General features: G+C 47.8%; 1 protein-coding gene across 1 annotated transcript in view; it reads right to left on the reverse strand.

The window, feature by feature from the left end:
* Positions 1–219: 219 nt before the first annotated feature.
* The window catches only part of LOC311188135 (butyrophilin subfamily 1 member A1-like), a gene marked incomplete at both ends in the record, with an annotated part of 83,242 nt that continues 62,284 nt past the window's right edge, over positions 220–21,177 (reverse strand). Inside the window, 7 exons of the mRNA XM_084259335.1 lie at positions 220–562; positions 794–875; positions 1,220–1,246; positions 4,801–4,827; positions 6,085–6,285; positions 6,414–6,695; positions 10,699–11,046. Coding sequence (XP_084115461.1) covers positions 220–562; positions 794–875; positions 1,220–1,246; positions 4,801–4,827; positions 6,085–6,285; positions 6,414–6,695; positions 10,699–11,046 — 1,310 coding nt within the window. The remainder of the gene's footprint in view (positions 563–793; positions 876–1,219; positions 1,247–4,800; positions 4,828–6,084; positions 6,286–6,413; positions 6,696–10,698; positions 11,047–21,177) is intronic.

A 21,177-nucleotide genomic window follows, 5' to 3' on the forward strand; every position in this document is an offset into this window, starting at 1 on the left:
CACCCATGAAATATTTATTCCCCAAGAAAAAATTCATGCTGCACCAAATGGGTTCAAAGTATATTGCAGCACAAGGTCTGATCGGATTGTTCTCACAGCCACAGCCCAGGAATCTGCACCCAGAGCCTGAGGACGAGACTCCAGCATCTGGGACTCACTCACAGGTTTGTCCATAGGGAACCTGCAGCCCCAAGAAGATCCCAGGCGCCAGGGCTGGACTCATGAGGACACGGTCTCAGGGGTGCAGGGAAGGAGGGGTGCTTCAGGCTCTGGGGGAGCCCCATCCACACCAAAGCCTGAGGTGATTCCCTCCCCTGGGGGACTCACAGGCTCCCCCAGAGAAGGAGGATTGTTCATGAGCATAGAGGACTTCTGGGGCCCAGCCTCCATGGGGCAGAGGGTCATGGACACGTCTCCTTTATGACAGAGGAAGTATGGAAGAAGAGTCCCAGAAAAAGACTCAGGAGGGAAGGAGAAGATGTGGGAGCCATCAGTCATGTCATAGAAGGAGACGTCCCCATGATCATAGTCCAGGAAAACCCCCACCCTGTGGGGAATCTGCCTAAGGGGTAGGTTAGTACAAGGTTCAGTATAAGCTGAAAAACCTGTTACTTGGTGCCCCACAACCCAAAACCCATATGGGACAGTTGGATCCATGTATCTTGTTTTTTCATCTCTCCTCCAGACCCCTAGAGCCCATGTACTCGTGAATGTACCCCTGACCTCCACTTCCCAGTAACAGCGCCCTGATGTGATGCCCTCAAGACCCAAAACAGTACTTGAGAAAAAATACCCATAGTAAACATAGGTCAGACTCTTCTTGTCATTAGACAGTGTGATTCCAAATGCAGAACCTGGATGCAGAGTGACAGACCCTGCAAGGAGAAGGACCCATTATGTAAGCACCCTCCCCCCATCCTAAAACAAAGTCACAAAACTCCTACCCCAGATATACAGCTATATGGTGAGAGGGATATGGTCACTGAAATGAGAGAATGAGAGCCTGGTGGCTCCCAGCACAGGACACCTGGCAATCCTCCCAGACACCAAGGACTAAGGAGCCCCTTAAGCAGCCATGACCAGTCACCTTCAGCCCAGCTGTGTGACATCACAGTTGTACCCACCCCACCCCCACAGAGGGTGCAGAATCTGTGCCCACACAGAGAACAGAAAGAAAGGCCAGAAGCTGAGCAGCCCCAGAGAGAACAGAGTCACTCACAGGCCCGGAACTGCTCCTTCCGCCAATCTGCAAGAGACACACATGTCACATGAGGGACTCTAGATACTCACACATCAGGGTCCACGCCTAGTTTTCTACAAGACAGTAATGGAATTTACAGGGGAAAATGCTTGCAAATGTTTAGTTGAAGCATCTGTCACATAAGCATGCACACACACACACACACACATCATGCTGCAACCTTCCATGACAGTTAAACCATAAAGCCTAATATGCTGGGATTGAGTGGCTAGACACCAACTGAGCAAAATAACCATCAATTTATGCTTTCAAGTCATCAGCCACACACCCATCCTGCAAAGTAGGCTTTCTTTCAAAAGTATTATGGAGATTACAATGTCAAGAACTGCATGTACTTGAAGTGAATGTGCAGCTTCTCTCTAAGTCATGGGTAAGAGGCTACACCCTAGCCATGTCTGAGAACAGCCCAATGATGTTGTCTTTTGGGACAGCAAAGGCCTCTGGTAGCCTGAGAACATGGAGGTTGATAGAGCTTTTCAGTGTTTCTGAATAAATCTTTTGTCAGGGCTTCCCTGGTGGTGCAAGGGGTTAAGACACAGCACTGTGAAACTATCAGCAACCACTGCAGCACAAATTCTATCCCCAGCCAGGGAGCTACCCCATTGGTGCAGCAGACCTCTCCTGACTGCCCTTTGCTCCCCTCAGCAGTTTATTTCAGTCAATCTGCCTGTTCTGCTCCCCATTCTGTCTCTGGTGAATCCTCTCATTCCCCACACCTCTGGCCTGTGCCCCAGTTCTTGTAAGCATACATAAATAAATGAATCTTAAAAAAATAAAGATTTTAAAGGTCACATGGGGGTGACCTTTACATGAGTGAGGAGACTCAAGACACTGCAGCAGAGAGCCCTGCCCACTCAGAAGTGGGTTCTGGGAAGAGGAGACAGTTCGTGTCATGGAGAGGGTTCTAGGAAGGAGAGAGACGTGCAGAGTAGGAAACATGGACACACACTGAGATCGAAAACTAGGAACCTCTCTCCATTATTTCATGGGTAGTAAAAACAAAACCATCCCCATAGATAAAGACATAAAAATATGGAATTAATTCATTAGTTTCTTTGAAGAATAGCCAAAGGACATGCAAGCTTCCAAGAAAAACCTCTTGGTACAAGCAGAATAATGGCTCCATAGATGTTTATGTCCTCATCCCATGAACATGCAAAACTGTCCTCAATAGAGGAAAGAGAAATCTGCAGGTGGGATAGAGATGGGACCTGGAAACAGGGACATTATTGAGGATCATCAGGGGGAACCAATCATGTGCTGCACCTGTGCTCAGAGACAGTCACATGGTGACAGCAGCAGGGCCATAAAGAGGTTGCATGACAGGCTGTGTAGGGGGCCCTAGATACCTGGGAGAGGAAGGGGCTCCTGGAAGGAAGGAGCTGCCAGACCCTGGAGTTCGTCCCAGGATGCAGTCTCAGGTGTCTACCCTGCATGCGTGTGAGATGATAAACTGTGTGGTGAAACTGCTCAGAGTGTGGTGACGTGTGTCAGCAGCAGCTGGAGCTCTGATGCCCCATGTGGGGGCCCAGGCAGGTGAGCAGGGCCTGGCAGGGGAGGGTCTAGAGGGAGCACCAGGACCCCAGGATGCACGTGGACAGATGAGGACCCAGGAGTGTCACTTGCTCTGGTGGGAGATGGAGGAGGAGAGAGAGGGGCCTGGAAAACAGGTAGGGAGAGAAGGACGGGTGTGGAGAGTTGAACAAGGCATGTGGGACAGGAGGAAGGAACCAGAATGTTTATCAATTTGCTGTCCAGAGACCCAGACTGTTGCGTTGACACCACACTCACCAACAGAATTCATGGAGCAGGCAACTCAATGTAGGATGCTGCTGAAAGAGCAAGCTCCTGGCCTTTTATTGATAGAATAATGATACATTGTCAATTACGACGGATAGGCTAACACAGAAAACAGGTAAAACTGAAGAAATGTGCATATATATCTGGAGTTTGGGATGGGGTGAAGGTGAGTCTGCTGACATCCTCTTGATGACTCCTGATAGGTTGGAAACCAGACCTCAGGTGCCCTACTCAAGGTTCCAATCTTATTGACAAGGCGATCTGCTGATCATTCTCATGCATCAGAAAATGGCCCCCAGGATGTTCCTGGTGTGGCTTCCCAACAGTGTGAGGACAGAAGTGGAGAGAGAATTCAGGATCCACATTTATAGAAATAATTAACAAGGGGACTCCATGTTGGCACAAGGGGTTAAGCATAGCACTATGAAGCTGTCCACAGCCACTGCAGTATGAGTTTGATCCCCGGTCAGGGAGCTACCCACATGGCACAGCAGACCTCTCCTGCCTCGCCCGCTGCTCCCCTCAGCAGTGTATTTCAGTCAGTCTGCCTGTTCTGCTCCCCACTCTGTCTCTGGTGAATCCTCTCAAATCCTGCACTTCTAACCTATACCCCCATTCTTGTATGCATAAATAAATCTTTAAAAAAGAAATAATTAACAACATTTCTTGTATAAATGTGTGACAAGCAACTGCACCTATACAAGTCAAGTGAGAGAAATTGGCATTTCCATCTTGTTGGGTAGCTTGATAAGAAACAAGATCACTTAAAAGGATGGAGTGGCTCACATGATGTCCTTAAACAAAAAGATATTTTAAATTTACTTGTTTTCACCTGGACATTAGTTGACATCCAACTATAATATGATAACTCTTTCATACCACAGAAAAAAAAAAAGACAGGGTAGAGAAGGAAAAGAAAAATGAGACAAGAACAAAAAAAGAGAAGTTAGAAGTGGCTTTTAACTTGAGATATAGCAGGTGAGGTATTTTCATGCATTTCAATTCACTAGTCAGTTAATTTTTTTTTAAGATTTATTTATTTATGCATACAAGAGCTGGGGCACAGGCCAGAGATGTGGGGGGTGAGAGGATTCACCAGAGACAGAGTGGGGAGCTGAACAGGTGGATCTACTGAAACACACTGCTGAGGGAAGCAGTGGGCGAGACAGGAGAGGTCTTTTGCTCCATGTGGGTTGCTCCCTGACAGGCCGAGGATCGAACTCATGCTACAGAGACTGCAGGTTGCTTCATAGTGCTGTGCTTAACCCTTTTATAGTGCTGTGTTTGCGCCACCAGGGAGGCCCTAGTCAGTTAATTTTTATGGCAAAACATTAACTCAGAAACTGTTGTTCCATTTTATAAATAATATGAGATCACACATGTATCTATTGGTGAACCTGTTGATATGAAAACCTGTTGATTCTACTGTATTAATGGTGTTTCCTTAAAAATAAAAAGGGGGGCATGTCATAAAAAAAGGATTATGACAAAAAGCATGAGACTTTAATTCAGCAGAGACAGAAATGATGGTAAAGATGACTGTGTGATCCTCACTGGGTGGAGATAAATCCACAGGAAAATCAGTGGCACTCTCTCAGGAGAGGGCCCTGCACTTTTCAGATTGAGGCTACAGAGTAAGAGGAGACCAGGGATTCCAACCCTTCCTGGTGGGGTCCCCTGATAGAGAAGGGGCAGAGGGGAGTTTGGGAGCAAATCCCAGGACCCTTAGGGCCACTCACCTGCATACAGCTGGGCCTTCCTCCAGGCTGAAAGGGAACACACAGGTGAGACCTCAGCACAACCAGCTGCTCATGTCACCCAAGGGCCCTGGTCTCCCCCTGTTCTACAGGTGAGACTCTCTGGGGGGTGCGGGGAGAGGCTGGAGAGGTCATGACCTCCTACCCTGTGCAGACAGCAGGGGGTGGTGGGAAATCCCTGGGTCAATTCAGGAGCCTGCATGACAGACTGACCCAGCCCTGCCTGCTGCTGGTGGGGCTTTGGGCAAGTCACTGAGTGGCTCTGGGCATCACAAACTCCTGTTTAAATTGCTAATCAGTTTTGTGACACAGAATCAAATACTGTACATGGGAAGATTTTTTTTTTAAAGTATTACACTACCTATACATAAGTATTACATTCAGTATTTTCTCAAATGAGGCATTTCTAGAGATAAACATTCTACTGGGACATGGAAAGTTCCCCCTGCTTTTTCCATTCAGGGTCACCCTGTCTTCTCCCATCACTACTGATCAACATCTTTAGGAGCAGAGACACAGACTTTCCTTGGGTGGGGTCTGGGGAAAGAGGGCAAGAGGAGGTCACTCTCCTAAATTTCAAGAGCCCAGTTATTTATAAGATCTCCGAAGAGCTGGCTTCTGCTTCCAGGTGCTGACCAAGAATGAGAGGCACTGAAGATTAGAAAACCAGTGCCATGGTGGGAAGGTCAGGGTTAGAATGAGACACAGGATGCAGGAGACTCCAGGGGTCACCATCCCACCAGGTCCCCAAGACTTGGGGGAAACAGCACCCAGAACTGGGAGAGCCCATGGAGCAGGGCTCTGCCTCCCACCAGCTCCCACTCTCACCCCAAGGAAGGGGTCCACATGTCTGTGCTTAGACAGCCAAGGGGAGAGATCCCTGGGCACAGGGGGGACACAGACCCAGGACCCCGGAGCATCACTCACCAGCCAGGTAAGCTGCCTTCCTCTGGTCTGAAAAGAAACACAGGAAACAGGTGAGCTAAGAAAGTGAATGTCTCCTATGCAGGGGATACAGAGAGTTCAGGAAGGAAAGCAGAGCTTACCTAGAATGGTCTGGAGTCCATCTGAAACAGAGTGAAAAAAAATATGCATCAACTCCATCTTTAAGAAGAAAACCTGTAAGCCTAGAGAATCCACAAAAAAGAAACTCTCTGTGTCCTAGAATTCCAACTAGAGACCCAATTAGCTATAATCTCCACTGTCCCTTCTGGGTGCTCATCCCTCTCAGCACCCACTGCCACATTCACTATCCTGCTGCCTTACCTGTGCCCTTTAGGGCCTCCTCCTTGGCCTGTTGTTCCTTCTCCTTAGCCTGGCACAGACTCCTCTGTTCTTGCAGCTCCTGCATCTGTGTGGAATGTTCTCTCTGGGTGTAGCAGGCAGCCCCCAGGAGCAGGAACAGCAGCAAGGGCAGGATCACCAGGAAAGCCGGCTTCCAGGGAGAGGCCCGGGGGAAGAAGGGCTCTGCAGACAGAGACCCCCCACAGAGACCCCATCAGGACACAACCCAGGACACCCCAGCCCAGCACACCTGGGGGTGCTGGCCCCTCCCTCTGACCCTGCAGGGAGTAGGGAGGGAGAACAGCCCTGACCTGGGATGACAATGGCCATGGCTTTCTCCTGGTTCAGGACTGGATTGTAGATGGAGCAGGTCACGGTCCCCGCAGAGCTGTCTCTCACCACCAGAGCGGCCTCCACGCTGAACAGCCCTTCAGTGTCCTGGGACTGGATCTTGGAGAACTCCAGGAACTGCTCCCCATGAGGGTGTCTCCACTGCACCTGGGGCTCTGGGAACCAGCCTGAGGTCATGCACACCATGCGCACCCCATCCTCCTCTGGCCCCATGATGTGCACTTGGGGGGCAGAGCCCACACCTGCAGAGGGGAGATGAGAGCTAGGTGGGGCAGGGCCCACCTGTGCACACCTCCAGGGGAGGCTGACAAGGTGAATTCTGGTGCTTTGGGGGAGACCACCCCTGGGGGAGCAAGAAAGGAAGAAAAAGGAAGAGAAAGGAAGAGAAAGGAAAGAAGGAGTGTGAGAGGCTGGAAGGGGCTGGGCTCCTCTCCCAGCCCTTCCGGTAGAGAGATGATGCCTACAGAAGAGGAGACGGAAGTTCTCTGTCTCTAAACACATGAATCACAAGTATAAATAAATCAAGGATAAAAGTCTAGATCACTCTAGGAGAAACAAGGCATGTACCACCAAAATTGTCAAGGGTATAAGTTAAACTCAGTCATACATATTTTGTCAACACGAAAATCATAAGTGCAATTCCCCTAGATGACAGCAAATATTTGAATAACATATTTGTGGAATAGATGTTGTTTTGCTGTTTTAACCCCCCAATAAATCTTCCTTATACAAACTGATCTCCTTCCCAACCTCCTGCAGTTCAATGAGAGGGAATCTCCCCACTAAGAATGACTGTTTCCTAAATTCTAACCCCACAGGTCACCATCTCTCCTAAGAGCTGTTCCCATTCTCTCTCTCTCTCTCTCTCTCTCTCTCTCTCTCTCTCTCTCTCTCTCTTTCTCTTTCTTTCTTTCTCTCTCTCTCTCTCATCTCCACTTCACTTTTCACTTTCCCTCTTCCCCTTTCTCTACCTTTCCCTTCCCTCTCGTATCTTACATGTGTATAGTTGTTATTCTGAAGTCTTCCTATAAATTCAAATCTCTGTAGAATGTCTTTTCTTTCCTTGTTAGACGAGCACACTTCATAATCTATAAGCAACTGTATTTTGTCACTTATCACTTCATTTTGTCACTTTGCATCTCATCATCACAGACCAGCTTTTCCTACTGCTCCATTGAGTCTGTTCTGGGAGAGTCAACAAAGCACTTAGTCTGGTGCTGACATGGTCTTCGGGAAGTTCATCCTCAAGGAAATCCCAGTCAGAATCATTCATGAGAATATCCAGTGATTTCTATGCTTATATTTCCCTTATATTTTCTGGTGACACACAAATACACATATCCCATATTTCTCTAGTAGAAGATGATGATACAAGTTCTTGGACATTTGATGACTATTGTCAAGAAATGCACTGCTGGACCTCCCCTGGTGGTGCAGCAGTTGAACACTGGGCTGCGAAGCTGTCTGCAGCCTCTACAGTGCTGGTTCGATCCCCAGCCTCCAGAGAGGGGTCCCACATGGCGTGCAGACCTCTCCTGCCACGCCCGCTGCTCCCCACAGCAGTGTATTTCATCAGTCTGTCTGTTCTGCTCCCCGCTCTGGCTCTGGTGAATCCTCTCACCCTCCCACACTTCTGACTGTACCCAATGCTTGTATAAATAAATAAATGAATCTTTTAAAAAAATGCACTGCTGATCTGGGTCTGAAGGAGGGTTATCGTCTGCTGGTGAATGAAGGTCCTGATGGTGGACAGTCTCCCCATCATGTTCACCGTCATGTTCTTGGAGATCTGGAGGTCGGCAGATGAACTGGCCTCCTGGTTAATCATGTTTTTATGTTCTCCAGGCAATGATTAAGTTTGAAAGTTCCAATGAGTTGAACACTACACTTATTTTTGGTTATGTATGGACTGAGGAAATACTGTTAAAAGCCCACACACAATAAAAGACATCATTGATAGTTCTATAACTGACCTCATAATTTTCATCATAAAAATGTTCCAAAAAATGTTCCACCAGGGCCTCCCTAGTAACTCAAGGGGTTAAGATGTTCAGACACAACCTCAGAAGCAGTCCACAGCCACTGCAGCATGAGTTCAATCCCCAGCCAAGGAGCTACCCACATGGTGCAGCAGACCTCTCCTGACTCGCCCGCTGCTCCCCTCAGCAGTGTATTTCAATCAATCTGCCTGCTCTGTTTCCCCACTCTGTCTTTGGTAAATCCTCTCACCCCCACACCTCTGCCTGTACCCCAGTTCTTGTATGCATGAATAAATAAATCTTTAAAAAAATGTTCCAAATTCTTCTTCCTTTATGTCTACCTCACACTCTGCCAGGAACATGTTAGTCCCCTCACACTCTGACTCTGGGTTCAGTCATGGGACTTCATGTGTCTACTGAGAGATCAGCTCATGTGACTCAGCAGATGTTTTAAGTGCTGGCCCCATGGGCCTTCCCTCTGCCATCTCCATGAAAGAACATCACAGTCCAGGTGCTGGAGGATGAGCTCATAGAGCAGGACCTGTCACAGCCTTTCCCTGAGGCTGTCCTCCCTCAGCCAAGAACCAAGAGCCAGTGACCACCATTCATGTAACAAGCCCAGCCATGGTCCACATGGTGACCTTTTCATCTGACCAAAATATATAGGAATAAGTCCAGAGGAAATTAATCAAGTCTATCCAGCTTTAGTTGATGTGTCCATTGGCCCAAAGTTAATACAGGTCCATTAGTATATGCAAATGAAATTATTTTCTGTGGTTTTCTGTTACACAGCATCATTATGGTGATGTAACTGATATATGTTGTGTTTCTAATATTAAATAACAAACAGGACAAAAGCTTGGAAACTTCTGCAATCCACAAAAATCCCACTTTAAACTCTCTGTGTCTCAATTTTACTCATTCAATCGGGTCTTATTTCTAAACCTCTCTAATGTTTCTCTTTCTGCACCCAGTAACTGCACTTTATGCCGCCAGACATTCTCCTCTCTCAATCGCCTCCCAAATATTGCCAAGTTATTCTAATTGCTGTTCTGCTTAAAATCTTCAACAGTTCCACATCCAGACTCCATAACATGGCACAGCTAGCCTTTTCCGTCAACTGTCTTCCTTCCCAATCCTCTTCTTTTTGCTTCCCTCACAATTTTACCACAGGTGCCCTCAAGGTACCACAACCCAGGCCAAATAATTTAACTGCTATTAGTCACAACCACCATGTTCTGTAGATACCATCATCTTTCCTTCTTCTGCTCTGGAGGACTTTTTCAAACCCTGTCTGATAATGAAGTCCTAGCTCAAGAGTCTACGTCATATGGAGTTTTATGATTAACATTGGTAGCATTAATCAACCACCCTCGACCAGTGGACACTGTACCCTCCACAACTTTTTATCATGGTATTGTCCTCACATAACACCCTGACTCCTCACACTCTCCCACCAGCCATCAGGACTCCATGTGAGCCAAGAATACACCAAACACATACTCACACCAAGACATTCACATTGACTCTTCTCTCCACTTAGAAATTGTATTCCTTGCAGTTTATAATGTGACTATGGCTAAGATTGTATTTGATATGTAGGAAAGTTGTTAAGGGAGTAACTCCTAAGAGGTTTTACTTCACTATGGGGTTTTCCCTTTTTGCTTCTTTTTATTGCATGTAAATTAAAAGATAGGTATTAGCTAGCCTATTGTGGCAAACATCTCACTATATGTAAATCAAATAATTCTGCCATATGCCTGCTATGATGTATTTATTTCTCAATAAAAATGGGCAGGAAAGAATCTCCCACACCCCAGATATCTACTTAGCTAAATTCCCAGTTGCCTGGTATCTTTGCTCAGGTGCAAAATGATGAGTCCTTGTTCAATAGGAACCTCCTGCGCTTCTATTTATTAGACCCACACTACTCATGCATTTTCTCTATTCCATTTAGCTTCTTATCCTCATCACTTGTCACTCTCTAAAACCATTTATAACCTGTTTATTTATTGCAATTACTCTAACTCCCGCATAAAAATATAAACTCACAGAATGAAGAACTTGATTAGGTTCACTGTTGTATCCACCTGCCTAGCACAGATGCAAACATGTAGTAAGTGACCTTATATTACATTTAATGCAACAATTTATTAATAAGTCTTTTCTACTACATGAATGAAAGTAAGGACTGAATTACATTGTCATTAGTTTCCCCCCAGCTCCAAAATGCCAGGACTCTGAGATATTTAAGCATGCCACCAACCTGCCACTTGCAGCTCCAAACTGGCTTCCTCGTAGAAGTCTCCATCTCTGAAGCTGCAAGTGTACAGCCCATTGTCAGAAGCCTGGACCTTGTGGATACGCACAGCAGCTACCCCCTCGCTGAGGAATTCCCCCACCAGCGAGGTCCGCTTTGCATACTGGGCCATCAGCTCCTCATGTCGCTCTTGTCGGTCTTGATAGGTGAATACTGATTCCAAGACATTGGACCGGAACCACCTCAACTCCATGTTCTCTGCACTCATGACTGGATCTAGGGAGCAGGGCAATGTGGTGTCCTTGCCCAGCTCTGCCACAATGGGGTGTAGGGGGCCAATCACCTGGAAGTCATCTGTGAACACAGACATGGGAGTAGAAATCTTGAGAGACACATCCAGAGCAGGAAACACACACCATCAATGGGGAAGGCCCAGTCAGGCATCTGATGAGCAGACAGCTGACTTGAATGATTGAGCAGTGACAGTTCTGACTCTGGGAAAAATCTTCCAACCACAACTTGTACTCCATAATAATGTCAAAGATTCTCATTCATTCACTGATATATCTGATAGAAACTTCCAAGGAGAACTCTAACTCCATTGTTTTCACCTTCAGCATGCATCAGAATCACCAGGAGGTCTAGTAATCCCCATGTCTGACAGAGCAGATTGGGATGTACCAAAGAATATACACTGTAAAAGAGTTCCTATGGTTATCATGTAGTGTCAGAGGAGGGTCCTTGCTTCATTTCCCAGAGGATCATCTAAGTTAACCAGTGGAACATTGTGCCTAGAGAATATCATGCTTGCAGGAGCCTCTGATGGTACAGAGGTTACAGACAGTGCTATCAAGCTATCAACAGTCACTGAAGCATGAATTCGATCCCCAGCTGTCCACGGAGCAACCCACTTGGTGCAGCAGACCTCTCCTTCCTTGCCCACTGCTCCCCTCAGCAGTGTATTTCAGTAGATCTGCCTGTGCTGCTCCCCACTCTCTCTGGTGAATCCTCTCACCCCTTGCATCTCTGGCTTACACTCCAGTTCTTTTATGCATGATAAATAAATCTTAAAAAAAAAAAAAAAAGGAATACCGTGCTTGCAGCAAAAATGGAACATCTCCTGGACATTAAGGAGACACCAGGGAGACAGCACCAAAAGAGACACAGGGGAGAATCATGCTTCACTGAACAAGAGGTAGGTGGAGAGAGACACTGGGAGGCTGTGTCAGAAATGGGACTCTACAGTACAAATTGTGGCATTGCCATTGAACCAGGCACTTGACTAGTGGCGCCAAAGAGGGGGAGCTGAATAGTGAGGAGGTATACATCCTCGACTATGGGAAATACAGATACAGGAGCTGGTGCTCCCAGCAGACCAGTGAAAACAAGGACACAGAACTGGATGCACACCCACTCTCCCCTCTCAGGACTAATACTGCCCTCCTGAAGCTCAATGATAATGTGTACATGGCAGAATCTCAGAAGTGGAACCAGAGTTGGGCTATCAGTGGTGCCACAAACAGGAGGCTGCATGTTCCCCAATAAAACATACACACCACAGGTTAGATGACCACAGGCCCCAAACACAACATCTGCTTCATTATTCCCAAGGTCAGGTCTCCAGAACCGGCACTGCAGAGGGATCGAACCGGCACTGCAGAGGCTGCAGGCAGCTTTGCAGCCCAGTGCTCAACCATTGCGCCACCGGGGAGGCCCTATTGATGTTTTTAAAAAAGAAAGGAAATGTAAAGCAGAAAATAAGCACAAAATAGCATGCCACATGGCAACTTGAGGCCTCAAGGGAATATGAAATCACAAGAAGAGAACAGCACTCCACTACAAAGATATGGAAGGTGTTATCTTCCTATCAGGTAAAGAGTTTAAAATTGCCATACTATAGAAAGTCAAAGAGATGGAAGAAAACAAAGAAAAGCTAATAAAATTGCCTGAGAATAAAATTAGTGAACAAAAAATACATAAATTGAAGCTTTAAATAACAAACTAATAGAGATGTAGCATCTACAAAATCAACAGAGAAGATGCAAACTTCTGGAGAACACTATTGGAAAAGAAAAGGCCACTATTGGAAAAGAAATGGAAGATTGAATCAGTGATCTCAGAGATAATAATGAGCAATGGACCTAACTGGAAGAAGAAAGAAAGGGAAAATGAAGAAACACTTCAAAAACTAACCAACTCCATGAGAAAAGTCAACATAACGATAATGGGTATTCCAGAAGGGGAATAGAGAGAGAAGGAAACAGAGAACAAGTCAAAGACATAGCAGTAAACTGCCCAACCTGGGCACACAAGTCCAACCTGGGAACTGATTACACAAGTCCATAGACCTAAACACTATGTTAAACAGATGTAATGAGACCTACATCAAGACACATAGGCATTCCAAGAGTTCAAGAAAAAGAAAGGTGTCTAAGGTGGAAAAGCAGGTAACCTATAAAAGTTCTCCACAAGACCTACATCAGACTTCTCTCAGTAAGCCATATAAGCAAGGAGAGAATGGAGTGACATATTCAAAATACCTATATGTAAAACCTGACACCCAGTAATATATTCTATAAGACTTTCATGCAGATAAAAGGGCAAACTAAGACCTCCCCAAGTAAAAAGAATTTGATGAAGTTTGTGACACTAGACCTCACTAGACCTCCCTTAAAAGAAAAGTTGAAAGAAGCACTCCTGTATAAATCAGAGAGAGAAAAAGCAATCAAAAAGAAAAGAAATGGTAAAGGAAATAGGAGGACATAGGAAAACTTTTTAAAAAACCATTAGAGAATCATCACACATAAATAATCAACCTATATGTAAATAGACTGAACTCAATAAAAAAGGCACCCTTTGCCTGGTTTAATCAGAAAACAAAAACCAACTTTTGGTTCTCTCCAGGAGACCCACCTGAGCTACAAAGATAAGCATAAGCTCAAAAAAAAAAAAAAAAAGTGTTTGGAAAACAACAGTAAAGAAAACTCCTCCCCCCAAAAAAAATGCAGGGACAGTCATAACAGATAACATTACTTTCAGCTAAAAAACAGTAACAAGAGACAGGGATGAATATCATATAATGATTAAGGAATCCTACATCATGAAGACAGAGGCATTGATGACATTCATCAATATATATGCAAAAAATGAAGGAGCATCAAAATATATATGGCAACTACTAACAAATCTGAAAACAGATACGGACATTGACACAATAGTAGACACACTACCACCCCAAAAAATCAACAAGGAAACAGTTGCCTTAAGTGAGAAATAATGCCACATGGGGCTTATAGACATTTATAGGGCAAAACAACCAAAATAAAAGCAGAGTACACATTCTTCTCAAATGCACATAAAATGTCTCCAGAATACACCACACTTTGGGTCACAAAACAAACATCAATAAATTCATGGATTGAAATCATGTAAGTATCTTCTCTGATCACAATTGTATCAAATTAAAAATCAGCCACAAGGGTCCTCCCTGGTGGCGGTGGTGCAGAGGGTTGAGAGGTGGGTGGAGCGCAGCTCTGTGTAGCTCTCCTCAGCCTCTGCAGTGCTGGTTTGATTCCCAGCCAGCCAGGGAGATTCACGCATGCCATGGCACACCTCTCCTGTCTTGCCCGCTGCTCCCCTCAGCAGTGTATTTCAGTTGGTCTGCCTGTTCTGTTCCCCACTCTGTCTCTGGTGAATCCTCTCACCCTCCCATGCCTCTGTCCTGCACCCCAGCTCTTGGATAAAAATAAACAAACCTTTAAAAAAAATCAACCACAAAAAGAAAATGCAAAAACCTCTCATATGGGGAGACTGAGCAACACACCACTGAGAGACTACAGGGTTAAGAAGGAAATCAAGAAAGAAATCTACAAATTCCTCAAGACAGATGACAATTAGGACACAACCTACCTATGTATCACAGCAAAAACATTTCTAAGAGGAGAACGTATATCAACCCAGGCCACTGTCAAGAATCAAAAAATAGTTCAGGGTCCTCCCCAGTGGCACAGTGTGTTGAGCGCTGAGCTGTGAAGCTGTCTGAAGCCTCTGCAGCGTGAGTTATATTCCTGGCCGGCAAGGGAGATTCCCACATGGCGCGGCAGACCTCTCCTGTCTCGCCCACTGCACCCCTCAGCAGTGTCTTCAGTCCGTCTGCCTGTTCTACTCCCCGCTCTGTCACTGGTGAATTCTCTCACCCTCTGGCGCCTCTGACTATACCCCAGTTCTTGTATAAATAAATAAATAAATCTTAAAAAAAAAAAAAGAAATAATTCAGGGCCTCCCTAGTGGTGCAGGGGTTAAAGACTGTACTATTAGGCTACTGCCAGCCACTGCAGTACAAATTCTATCCCTGGCCAGGGAGCTACCCACATGGCACACAGACCTCTCCTGCCGCCCGCTGTTCCCCTCAGCAGTGTACTTCGTCAGTCTGCCTGTTGTGTTCCCCGCTCTGGCTCTGGTGAATTCTCTTACCCTCCTGCACTTCTGACTATACTCAGTGCTTGTATAAATAAATAAATAAATCTTAAAAAAAAAAAAAGAGTGACCGTTTGTATACTTACTAGTGCATAGTTGATACCTAAAAAAATGGGTAAATGACTGACACCTGTTTCTGATACAAATAAATCAAAATCAAAAAATATTTTTACATTTTTGACAGGTGACATTTTGAAACACCATAACCTCCTCACTGAGCAATTGTCATCCCTCCCCCTCATGTGACAGCTCAGTGACTACTCTTAGCAGTGTCATCACATGAGTGGTTGGGGAGCACCCCCACTTTTATAGAGCCAGGGTCCCCCACACAGCCATCCTTCCTGAATGAAGAGTCCCCAGAGCCCCTGGTCCCCACACACCCAAGGGAGACACAGGAACAGGGAGGGACACACTCACCTTGGGACCCCACAGGGGGCAGCTGGAAGAGGAGCAGCAGGGAGGGGAGGAGGCAGAGCACAGAGCTGGGGCAGGAGCAGGGCGCCATCTCCTCAGGGCTGGGGAGAGACAGGGCAGGAGGCAGCCAGGCCCACACAGAGGAGCAGGGCTGCCAGGAGCTCTGGGCTCAGGGGTAGAGCAGAGCTCAGGGACCCCCCCACTCAGCAGGAGCAGGGCCCTTCCTGGTCACTCCTTAGGCCCTGAGACCAAGAGGACAGACCTGGCCCCTCTCAGGGCTTCTGAGCCTCTGTGCTGCTAGAGACCATGAAGTTTATTGGAGAAAAACATCCTCCTTCCCTTCCCACCCTGGGGAACCCACACCCTAGACCCACTCTGCTCAGAACACCAGGCCCCTCCATTCCAAGCACCTGGGCCCAGGGTGGAAACTGCCCTCCCCTCCCCATCATCACACCCAGTGACTCCCCAGGACAGAGGCCCAGACCCAGGCTCCCATGAAGGACAGGCCAGTGCCTACTTGTGGTCTTGTCACCCTCAGTGTGAGCAGGTGTCCTGAGAAGTATCAGGACACACGGCATTGTGTGTGGTTCCCCCCCACAGGCCCTTGTGCTGTTCTGTCTGCTTGTTCAGTTCACCTGAAGGTCAGTCCCTCCCCAGCCCTGACCTGCCAGGGAAAAGGACAAGGTCCTGCCCCAAACACAGCGGGAGCTGGGCCAGATCCCCACTGAAGAGTTATCCTTGTCCTCTCTAACTCTGTGGGGGGATTTCTGCCTTGGGTGAGGGACCCGATGGATACAGAGCAGCAGAGCAGGGGAAATGAGTCCTGGTCAGAGAAAACACCCTCACACTAAATACTCCCTGGAGGTTGGGGGAGGCAGGTGATGGTCCTGTCAGGACAGACTCTGGAGGCTTCTGTGAAGTCAGCTCTGGACTCAGCCACTCTCTGTGTGACAACGTTCATCAAGACTCTTACCCTCTTTGCCTCAGTTTCCCCACCAGCAAAGGCAATACTAAGAGCATTTCCCTCTCAAGGATGGAATGAGAATTACATGAAGTTATAAGAGTCACTAGAACAGTGTCCTGCCCCAGTGAGTGTTACAGAGAAATACTGAAATAAATGAGGCACAATCTTCAGGGAGGTTGTGCTGGGTCTCCTTAGAACTGTGCCATTTACAGGGCCACCGTCTAACCCACTCCAGCCCCACCATATTCTCAGTCCCTTCCTTACATACAGCTGCTGCTTCCCACTTTCCTCTTCTTAAAAGATGTCTTCTAAATTAACATACCTGCTTTGAAAGGGAGGCCTTTAGAGCATGTCTTGGAGCTTGAGAAGTTGCGGGGTTTTCAGTAGACCACAGATCTTCCTGCAGAGTTTGAACCAGCAGTAGCTGCTCATAAGCCATGCTGATGCAAAGGGGGTCTCATGGCTGAGAGAAGGTGGTTTCCAAGGGAGCAGAGAAGCAGAACCTCCCTGTGGATACCAGCACTAGGACCCCAACGAAGCTATCCAGTTCAAGGTGTAACCCTTCTCATGTTCCTTCCACCATCTGAAAGTGAAAGATGAAATCACTCCCAGCATACTCCACCCTGCCCTCTGGACAGTGCACCCTGGTTATCAGCAGGGAAACAGCAGAATCAGAGGAGCCAGCAGAGGGAAGGGGCAGGCACCCTGACACCCATGCAGGCACAGAGGAAGCGCCCACCCAGCACCCACTGTTGAGCACACACTGTGCTCCAGGTTACTTGGCTTCCAGACCAGAACTAGGGGTGAGTATGGTGCACAGTCAGGACTGACTCTGAGCTCCATGCAGGGCTCTGCCTGTGCCCAATGGTGACCACCCCAGTGACCCTATGGCAGCTGTCACCCGACAGCCCCCAGAGGACCTGTTTTCTTCTCCTCACAGCAGCTGACACCCTGGACCCCAGGAGTCAGCACTGGGCACCAGGAGCTGCCAGGACCTGGTCCAGCCCACACTGCCTGGACAGGGCCTGAGGCTTGTTCAGATGTTAATGTCACCCGAGACCTAGTCACAGTGACCAGACCCTGTCCCTCCAGGACACAGGGTCACCAGGAAGACCCGATTCTGTGTCTCCAAGGAAACTAGGGAGCTTGGACCTCCTTCCCCCCTCACTTCCTGTGGTTTCCCCTCCTCAGTAAAGGGCACCTGTGTCCCCCCAGTTATCTATGCCAGAGACTCTGGGGAAATGTTTACAGTCCACTCCCCACCCAGCCTACTTCCAACCCACCAACAAATTCAAGATATTTCTAAGTTCATGTCCCTAGGCAGCACCTATTCCAAGCTACTCTCATCTCTCCCCTGGCCAAGCGCTGATCTCCTCAAGGGACCTCCTGCCCCACCTCCAGCCTCACCTCCTCCATAACATTCCCTTCCAATATCATGATCTTCCCCCATTAGTTTATATCAACTCCCTCCCTAATCCCTTTTAGGGATCCCTCTGCTTAAAGGAGGGGTTCCCAGGGCTCCTCCTCCCTCTCTCGCCCCCTCCCATTGCTCTCCCAGGGGCCCCTCCTGGCTCAGGTAACTCCTCCAATTCAGGGAGCTCTCCCAGCCTCAGGCCTCCTCACAGTCCCTGACGTTCCTGCTGCCTCTGCTCCCCAAGCCCCTCACCTTTCAGACTTCACCTAAAGAGACCTGCTCAGAGGGAACTCCCCTGACTTCCAAACCCTCCTTGTGTACCCCGCACCTGCTTGTTGGGGTGGGAGGGCCTGTTCTCTACACAGTCTGACTTGGGTAATAAGGGGACCTAAGTGAGATCCCAGGGGGAGGCCCTGTGAGTCCCGCTCCGTGTCCAGCAAGGAGGGGTGCCGCGGACCAGCACAGCAGTAGGCAGTAGACGATGAGGCCACCTCAGGGTTGAGAGAAGCGTGCAGGGTGGTCAGGGTGTCGGCGAAAGAAATGACAAACAGACACACTTCAAGAGTGAAAATCTGAGTGTAATTTTCTCTAAATTTGTGACCAGTATATATATGTTTTCCAAAAGCACAGGAATGAATATCAAGGAAATTAGCTTGCTCATGGGCTCAGTCTACCACTATCAGGGAGGTGGATCTACATAACAAGCAATGACCATTATAGAAGAAAGAAGGAAGTTTAGAAAGACAAATAAGGGATTAAAGTTTGTAGTTCTAGAAAGGGGGGGGGGTGTGTGAAGATTTTTAGCATTCTTGTAGGGGTTCTTGGTGGTTATCTATTGATAAGCTTCTGCCTTTTCAGGGAACTTCCCTTGCACTTCCTCTGCTTCAGGCTGTTCTCCCCCGCGTGCTGGTTGCCCAGTCGGATCTAGGGACTGTGGCAAAAGCCATTCCTAAAGATCACTGTGGGGGGAGGTGCAGCAGGTAGGGTTTTGCTGTTCTTCCCCTGCGCGCGGACCTAGGGCCGGTTAGCCCTAAAGGTCACTGCAGGGGGAGGTGCAGCAGAGGGGCCTCACCAGTCTCAGCTGAGCTCATCTCAGAGGAGACGCTGCTGCTGCCCCTCGGCCTCACCCACTCAGAAAACCCCTCGGTCCACTGAGAACATGAAATGCCACCTCTGACCTGAGCACCAGCCTCGATGGACACAGCATCCACCACGCTCCCATGTCTATTTTTCTATCTCCCCCAAACACAACTGGGTGACTAATCACATCTTACTCACACAGAAACATTCAGGTCAGCACCTGCGCTCTGCCCCCCAGCCTGCCCAGAGCTCAAGGTCACCAGGCAGTGACTCTAGTAAGTGTGGCCTTCACCACACTCCTGCCAGGTTGTCGTCTGCACATCACCTTCTACACACCAGGGACCTGATACCGGAATTGTCAGGCCTAGTCTCCCAGCCAGGAACAGATCCCAGGCAGCAGGGGCAGCGCTGAGTCCCAGTCACTAGACCCCCACGGGTTGGTGTCTCACAAAGCCGCAGCAGGAACTTCGCAGACGCTCAGGCAAGCAAGCGAGAAGAGGCAGGTTTGTTTAGAGATAGAAAAAGTTTATTGAGGAGAAAAGGAACAGAAATAAAGTGGGACTCCCAGGCCATGAAACCAGGCTTTGGAGGGGCAAGGAAGCCAAAGTGGAGTTGTGTCTCAGGGAATATACACCTTCTTTCCCTCATTATTCCCTAAAGCTCCACCAGTCTCTCTGTGATTGGTTAGTTCTCGGCTGTTTCACTTAATTTGCTACTGAGCAGGGGATCTTCAAATTCCTTATCTAACAGCTTTCTCTTTCCCCATTTGTTGCATCTTTATCTTTATGGCCCAGTCCTCTGGATGAGCATCTCTGCATTGAAGTTAAACAGCTGCCCTTTTAAGTTGTCCATAAGTTAAACCATTCTCTATTTCTCCAATCTCTACCTCCCTTTACCACCTGAAGGAAACCAGGACCAGCGTTAACAACGTTGTCCTTGGTCCTGGGATGTTTGATTTTCCTAGTGGAATTGGTTACACTCCTCTTGCTGCCCTTATCTCTGAAGACTTCCTCAATTCTCCGAGGTCCCCTTCTGCAGTATCCCTAAAACTGCCTAATTCCTAGCTTGCCCTGTGTCTCAGACCCAACTCCTCGTAGGGTCACAGCCTCATACCAGCAGGCCTGTCTTGCCAGGGCTCACTCTCCCTGTCCTGAGGGGCCTGCTGTGTCTGTCTTCATGGAGCCAGACTGACTGACCCCTCGTACTCAGAAATGTTGGTTTCTGCCTGAAGTCTGGCCTGAGATGTCAAAACTGAGAAAACTCAGAATTTCTGGATATTCCTGAACACACCTCACTTTGTCATCCTTAAAGGTTCATTTCTGATCATCTCCTTTTAGACTCAGTAATATTTGGAAAATCCATCTTAATCTGAAAATGACATCTCTGTCCAAAGGGGACAGTTCTCAGGAAAGAAGGCATTTTAGAGGAATTTAATGAAGACACAGAGGGAAGAAAACCAAATCTCACTGAACACCCACTAAGTTCCAGGAACTGGGCTACACAGGCTCACATGGAGACCTCCTGTGCCAGGGCAGAGCTCAGCCTCCAGCCAGGGTCCTGCTGGTCAGGGAGGTAGGGGAGTTTAATGTGGAAGCTAAAGCCATCACTGTGTGTGTTTCTTTTACTCACCTACCCTCCCCTGCCACACTTCTACCTGCTCCACACTGCCCAGCAATTAAATAGTCAGAATAATGCCTTTGTTCCAGAAATAAATTCTAGCCTTTTACCTGGGCAGGGGAAGAACAAGCGGTACTTCAGGAATGGTGCGGTCAGGAGAAGCTTTATGACTCATGCATGAGGTCCCAGACCTGGGTAGTCCCATAAAGTCTGAGCACTGGTCTAGAAACAAAGAATTTCTTCTATACACGACCATCTTACATTGATAACATTGGTCAGTGATCACAAAAGTGATAACTGTGGCCCCTGATTCTCACACCTGCAGACAGAGATGAAGGTGCCTGAGTCCTGCCCTCTGTGTAGTGACATGATCCAGGACCTTACTGGGGGAGGGGCTGCAGCTGCAGGATGTGCCCCACCCCCAGCTCTCAGCAGCCCAGCCCCACACCCCTCAAGGGAGGGGAGCAGGAAGGGGACCTTGGACTGAGAACTGCCCTAGGAGGACACACCCAGAAACCTC

Source organism: Talpa europaea (assembly GCF_964194135.1).
Source record: "Talpa europaea genome assembly, chromosome: 2".
NCBI lineage: Eukaryota > Metazoa > Chordata > Mammalia > Eulipotyphla > Talpidae > Talpa > Talpa europaea.